The 6,274-nt window shown below is 61.4% G+C and overlaps 3 protein-coding genes across 3 annotated transcripts in view; 1 reads left to right on the forward strand and 2 right to left on the reverse strand.

Moving 5' to 3' along the window:
- Positions 1-2,100, forward strand: part of FLII (FLII, actin remodeling protein) — a 13,302-nt gene extending 11,202 nt beyond the window's left edge. The window contains exons 21-29 of the mRNA XM_021716743.1: positions 2-63; positions 148-373; positions 480-634; positions 708-768; positions 855-983; positions 1,058-1,164; positions 1,252-1,357; positions 1,495-1,560; positions 1,635-2,100. Of these exons, the coding sequence (XP_021572418.1) occupies positions 2-63; positions 148-373; positions 480-634; positions 708-768; positions 855-983; positions 1,058-1,164; positions 1,252-1,357; positions 1,495-1,560; positions 1,635-1,769 (1,047 nt within the window). The 3' untranslated portion in view covers positions 1,770-2,100. The remainder of the gene's footprint in view (position 1; positions 64-147; positions 374-479; positions 635-707; positions 769-854; positions 984-1,057; positions 1,165-1,251; positions 1,358-1,494; positions 1,561-1,634) is intronic.
- LLGL1 (LLGL1, scribble cell polarity complex component) overlaps positions 2,040-6,274 on the reverse strand; it is a 16,877-nt gene continuing 12,642 nt past the window's right edge. Inside the window, exon 18 of the mRNA XM_021716745.1 lies at positions 2,040-2,683. The gene's annotated coding sequence lies outside the window, so the exon portion shown is untranslated. The remainder of the gene's footprint in view (positions 2,684-6,274) is intronic.
- On the reverse strand, positions 3,327-5,573 carry LOC103268780 (lethal(2) giant larvae protein homolog 1-like). The gene is made up of 6 exons (XM_021716744.1): positions 5,298-5,573; positions 4,501-4,765; positions 4,214-4,328; positions 3,919-4,025; positions 3,599-3,719; positions 3,327-3,480 (listed from the first exon to the last, which is right to left on the reverse strand). The coding sequence occupies exons 1-6, from the start codon at positions 5,571-5,573 to the stop codon at positions 3,402-3,404; spliced, it is 963 nt and encodes a 320-aa protein (XP_021572419.1). The 3' UTR covers positions 3,327-3,401.

The raw sequence follows: 6,274 nt of genomic DNA on the forward strand, positions 1-6,274 counted from the left end.
GCGGCTGCCTGAGGAGGAGTTCGGCCACTTCTACACGCAGGACTGCTACGTCTTCCTCTGCAGGTGCCGCCCGCTGGCCTCCCTCTCCCGAGCGCCTCCCCTGGAGCCGGCGGCTAGGCCTCTGCTCACTGCCCTCCACCCTGGCAGGTACTGGGTGCCCGTGGAGTACGAAGAGGAGGAGAAGGAGGACAAAGACGAGAAGGCAGAGGGCAGGGAAGGCGAGGAAGCCGAGGCGGAGGAGAAGCAGCCCGAGGAGGACTTCCAGTGCATCGTGTACTTCTGGCAGGGCCGCGAGGCCTCCAACATGGGCTGGCTCACCTTCACCTTCAGCCTGCAGAAGAAGTTCGAGAGCCTCTTCCCAGGCAAGCTGGAGGTGCGCCCCCGCCCCACACCTTCGCCTGCAGAGGGTGGAGCTTGGGCCGCTGAAGAGCAGACGGGGTCCGGGAAGCGCGCTGCCCCTGACCCTTCCGCGTTCCCAGGTGGTGCGCATGACTCAGCAGCAGGAAAACCCCAAGTTCCTGTCCCACTTCAAGAGAAAGTTCGTCATCCACCGGGGCAAGAGGAAGGCAGCCCAGGGAGCCCTGCAGCCCAGCCTCTACCAGATCCGCACCAACGGCAGCGCCCTCTGCACCCGGTGCCTGGCTGGGAGGGGGCCTGGGACGGGTGGAGTGCCACCCTGACTCCTGCTGACAGTCCACCTTCCCCAGGTGCATCCAGATCAACACTGACTCCAGTCTCCTCAACTCCGAGTTCTGCTTCATCCTCAAGGTGGGGTTGTGGGTGTGAGCCAGGACCCTGTGGGCCAAGGTGCTGGTGGGGGCTGGCCTTACCTGAATCCCCTGCACACTCCCCAGGTTCCTTTTGAGAGTGAGGACAACCAAGGCATTGTGTATGCCTGGGTGGGCCGGGCATCAGACCCTGACGAAGCCAAGCTGGCAGAAGACATCCTGAACACCATGTTTGATGCCTCCTACAGCAAGCAGGTGACTAGGTGGGCAGGTGAGCAGGAAGGTGAGCCGGGACAGACAGACCCTGAGCTGGGCCACCTTTCCTGCAGGTCATCAACGAGGGTGAGGAGCCTGAGAACTTCTTCTGGGTGGGCATCGGGGCACAGAAGCCCTACGACGATGACGCGGAGTACATGAAGCACACCCGGCTCTTCCGGTGAGGCCAGGCTCTGCTTCCCCTTCCCCTCCTCAGTCCTGGTTGCTGCTCCTGACCTTCGGCTTCACCTTGACGCTTCACCTTCAGGTGCTCCAACGAGAAGGGCTACTTTGCGGTAACTGAGAAATGCTCTGACTTTTGCCAAGATGACCTGGCAGATGATGACATCATGTTGCTAGACAATGGCCAAGAGGTGAGAACCCCCCCAACACTGACCTTGCCTGTTCAAGGAGCTTGCCCCCTTGTAAGTGGGAGTTCTGGGGCCACACGGGGGGGTTCCCACGCCACCCATGTGACTGCCCTCACCCCTCCTCCCCACTATCCCCACAGGTCTACATGTGGGTGGGAACCCAGACAAGCCAGGTGGAAATCAAACTGAGCCTGAAGGCCTGTCAGGTGAGCCAGGTGGAGGGAAGGCCAGGACGGGCCCACAGGCCTGAGGAGCCAAGGCTCACTGTCCTCCTCACCAGGTGTACATCCAGCACATGCGGTCCAAAGAGCATGAGCGACCGCGCCGCCTGCGCCTGGTCCGCAAGGGCAATGAGCAGCACGCCTTCACACGCTGCTTCCATGCCTGGAGCACCTTCCGCAAGGCCCTGGCCTAGGGCCGCCCGTCACAGCCCCAGGCCTGGGTGAGAAAGAGGAAGGGCCCTCTGTCTGCTACTTGCTATTGGAGAATGCGCGCAGGTGACAGCCCCTGGTCCTGCCACCTTCCAGTGCTACAGCCCCCAGCAGCACACAGCCCCAAGCAGCACCAGTGAGGGTGACCTGATGGGTACCCTGGGGGGGTCTGGGAGATCGGGCTCCCTCCAGTGTGAGCGCACGTGTGAAATCCCCACCCTTCACCGCCAGGGAGAAAGCAAATGTGGTTGCTCTTTAAGAGGTATTAAATGCTTTTATTTTCGATATTAAAAATCAGTATTTTTAATATTAAAACGGCGCTAATTTTTAACAAAACGACAGAAAAAAACCCCAAGGTACAATCTACAGGGAAACCTATCTTGACCCCCCTGACACACACACTCATACCTGACTGGGCCCAGGTCATGGGTGCCCAGCGGAGCTCCCAGTTTCTCTCTCTCTCTCTCTCACACACACACACACGCACACACACACACGTGCACCCATGCACAGGCTGGGGGGCTGGCCCAGGAGCAAGTACCAAAATAGTTTTAGAAACAACTGTCCAGCCCAGGCGTTAGAAAAATACTCTGCAAAGGGAGGGCGCAGAACGGCGTGTGGAGTGGGAGGTGGCACAGGGTGCCTGGCCCCACCTGTCCCCTCCCCAGGGCAGCCGACTTCCTGTTGGAGGATCCAGACTCCTGGGCCAAGGCCTGGGCCCACACCCTGGGGCTGGTGCTGCTCCAGGGCCCGGGGTCAGCAGGGATGGGACGGCAGGTCCCACTGGCACCCACAGGTTAGCAGGTGTGGGTCTATGTTAAGGGGCCGGGCAGGAGCCAGGGATCCAGGACCCCGGCTCTGAGCAGGGCAGGCGATGGCTGGGGTAGCGCTGGCCTTCCTGGGAGGAGAGAAGAGGGATCAGCAGAAGACAAGGAGGCCCAAGATGGCAGGCAGGAACTTCAGTGCCAGCCTGAGACAGGCTTGCCGTGTCTAGGCTTGGTGTCCAAGTTCCCCACAGGACGCACTGAAGCCACAGGGGGCACCAGATGAAGAGAGAGTTGGGGGCATCTGTACCCAGTTCAGGGTGGGGCTGTGGCCTCCAGTTGGATGGATGGGGCACTCGGCAAAATGGGCTGGGCAGACCTATGGGCCCCAGAACTAGGTGAAGGTCCACACGGATCCTCAAGCGGAGGCAAGTCAACCTCTGACTGGGCTCAATGTGCTGGCCCAACTGGTAGGACTTGACCTTGTGACCTCATCTGTGAAATGGGCTAGCCAAACCAGCCCGCTCCCCCAAGCTGTTGCCACCTCTAAGTGGTTTAATTTGGTCTTAGTCCAAATACCACCCACAACGTCAAGGGTTGATGGGCTGGCTCTGCTTTTCTAATACCCAACTATGAAAATCACGCTGTGTGAGCCCCTGGAGGCCCCGTCAGAACACCCAGTGGAAGGCAGTCTGGCTTCAGGGAGTGCATCCATCACAGGGGCCTGCCAAGGTCCCAGGTGCAAGACCCGGGGTGGGGGTGGGGGTCCTGTAGGGCCCAGACTGGGGCTGAGGAGTGGTCGCTGCTGAGCAACAAGGACCAGGCAGACCCAGGGTCCGCCCCTGCAGCACCTCATTTAATCAGGATGGCACAGGCACGGGTTTCACCCTCCGCCAGGTTCCTCAGATTCTTCTCAGATTCTTCCGAAGAGCTGTGAGATGGGGGTGGTGATCAGGGGGGAGGGCGGCGCTGGGAGCCCCTAGGGGCCCTGGGGAGGGATGCTGGGGAGATGGGGCAGCCCCTCCTGTGGACCTGCCTGCTGGCCTCACCCCAGGAAATCCTTCACATCCTCTACCGTGACGTCCCCTGTCGTGTCAAGGGTGGTGTCAGCACTGGTGGCAGAGTCGATGGACATGGGCGAGAGTGTGGCCTCCGGTGGCTCTGAGGTATCTGCAGGGAGAAAGCAATCAGCCCCTGCCAGGGCCCCTCAGCACCCTCTACCTGGGGCGTGGGACAGCCCATGATGGGACATGGCACCGACAGGCACATACCCACCCTCTCCTGCCTGGCCAGGCCCATCTGTGGATATCCTGACCCCGCCCTGGGGCGCCACTGAGCCAAGGCCTGCCCCCGTTTCCTGCCCTCTCACCAGTTCCTTTGCTGTGGGCTGGATCAGGGCTTCCGCCACAGCTCTGTGGGGCCAGGATGATGCTTGGGGTCCCATTAGCCTGGCTCAGCTTGGGTGACTCTTGGAGCCTGAAGATGCAGGGGTGGAGCCATGACAAGGAACACAGGCAGGTGCCCCAAGGCTAAGTGCTAAACCCTGCCCTCCCACTCCCATGTGCAGAAGAGACAGGAGTTACACCAGGGAGGGCAGGTCCTGGGATGGGATGAGACAGCCCTGGTCACAGGCCCCCCCAGCGAGGGGCTGTCCCTCCACACACCTGGCTCGGGTGGAATTTCGGGGCCAGTTGATGTCGAGAGAGCAGACAGGCTCTGTGATGTTCCGTGCACTTAGGGAGAAGCGCTCAAATTCTGACGGGGAGATCAGGTAGAAGCCTGGTGGACAGGAGAGAAGAGAGAGGAGCACAATTAGAGACGATGCCAATTGCAGCCCCTTGGCCTGTACCCAGCCCAGCTGGGGTGGCCCATCCTGCTGCCCACTTCCAGCTCTCCTGGCCCCGCTTGGGTCATCTGCCTGGGGAACCCTCAGCACCCTGCCCCGCCTCACCCTGGCCGTGACGTGTGAAGACACATGAGGCGATGCCGCTGATGTCCTCCTTTCGGATACAGGAGTAGTGCACCTGGGGCCGCAGGCCAGGCACTGAGAAGACGTGGACGTCGCCCAGGTTGGTGAGGCAGGCCAGGCAGGTCTCAGCATAGTCCTCACAGGCCACACTGGCAAACGTGGCCAGTGCCACCTTGCGTACGCGACAGCCCTCATGGGCTGTCAGCTTGAACTTGGTCTTGGCACTCACCTTGGGCAGTGTGAACACCTGGAGGCAGGCAGCCAATGAGCACAGAGCCTGGCTCCATCTTCATCCTCAGAGTCCCTCCCCTCATGGCTGCTGACCTGCCAGCATCGACCCCAAGTTCCACAGGCCTCAGTCCCAACCTGCTGCCCCACGATCAAGGTGCCCATGGCCTCCCTCCGCCCCGGGTTCACCTAGGCTCCATACAGCACCCAGTCACTCCCAGACCCCTGTCCACCTGCAGCAACACCACTCACACAGCATGCTAAGCTTATGTGGTTGGCACTACCGCCCAGCCATAAGTCATTGCAGGGCAGAGCCCCTGGGACTGGACTGAGGGAGCCCCAGCAGGGTACAGGAACCTTATGGGGAACAGCGAGGTAGGAGGGTCCTGGCTAAGGGGGCATGGGGTTCTCCAGGGGGGGTCCCTGCTGGCTGGTGTCTCAATGGGACAATAAGGTCTTAGAGGTCTCAGCAGGCAGGGCAGGAGCTCTGGAGGGTCCATGGTGTCCATGACAGGGCCGAGCGGGGGTCTCCTTAACCGATGGCGGCTCACCTTGAACTGCTCCTCAGATGCAATGAGCACGGCGTGGCCACCCTGCATGTCAGGTGCCTGTGCCAGGTCCCGCGAGGCCTCATAGGGCTCGGGAAGCGGGCGGCCGCGTCCGTCCAGTACAGCGATGGCCACCACAGGTGCCCGGTGCATCAGCTGCACCTCCTTGCCCAGCACGGCCTCCACCGCCCGCTCAGGCCGCTTGTCGCCACCCACTGCTGCTGCTGGTACCTCCAGTGCGTAGGCAAACACGGAGCCCGAGTTGGTGCCTGCCCACATGGTCGGGCCGTGGTGGGCCGCTGAGGGGGATGGGTCCATGAGGAGGGCGCTCCCTGCAGGCCAGGCTTTCCCCCTGAGGCCCCCACATGCTGCAGGTCCTTCCCTGCCTGTCCTGCACCTCCACTTCCTTACTGTTTACACCCCAGGACTCAGGGCTGATGCCCTCCAATCCCACACTGCTCCAGTGATCCCAACCAGCCTCGTGGCCTGAGGCGCCAACTCTGTGCTGCTGACTCCAGGTGAATCCCAGGGTGCAGCCCTTCTGCAGAAGCATGGACAGCATTTGGGGCATCTGCATGGGGTGTCAACAGGCGCCCGAACTGGACCCTGGTCCCTCCAACCTCACCCTGCGGCACGTCAACCCCATCTCAATAAACGCAGTTCCATCCTTGTGTGACTTAGGCCCCACCCTGCAGGCCTGACTCCTCTCTCCACCCCCCTACACCCCATGGCTAGTCCCCTCGACACTCTGGGAATCAAGCAGTCACACCACAGGTAGCCGGGGCTCTTACTTCTCCCCCACCCTCTTTGCTCTGTTCCCCACATGGCAGCCAGAGGGAGCCTTTCAACACAGAAGCTGCCGGGCCTGCGGAAACAAATGGAGGCTGCCCAGAAGCCATCGCCTGCTCTATCTGTAAGAACGGAAGCTCTCACAACAACCTTTGGAGGAGCAGCAGAGCCAAACCTGGCAGGCACAAGGG

The sequence above is a fragment of the Carlito syrichta genome, unplaced genomic scaffold (assembly GCF_000164805.1).
Source record: "Carlito syrichta isolate Samal-C Ts95f unplaced genomic scaffold, Tarsius_syrichta-2.0.1 Scaffold308897, whole genome shotgun sequence".
NCBI classification, from domain to species: Eukaryota; Metazoa; Chordata; class Mammalia; order Primates; family Tarsiidae; genus Carlito; species Carlito syrichta.

Bases quoted from the DNA above. Each gene is read 5' to 3' on its own strand.
- LOC103268780 (XM_021716744.1), bottom strand. From the start codon at position 5,573: ATGTGGGCAGGCACCAACTCGGGCTCCGTGTTTGCCTACGCACTGGAG. The intron at 4,329-4,500 runs GTGAGGCGGGGC...CCTGTCCACCAG, and splicing joins CTTCACACGTCACGGCCAGG to GCTTCTACCTGATCTCCCCG. The intron at 4,026-4,213 runs GTGTGTGGAGGG...CTGCATCTTCAG, and splicing joins CGAAATTCCACCCGAGCCAG to GCTCCAAGAGTCACCCAAGC.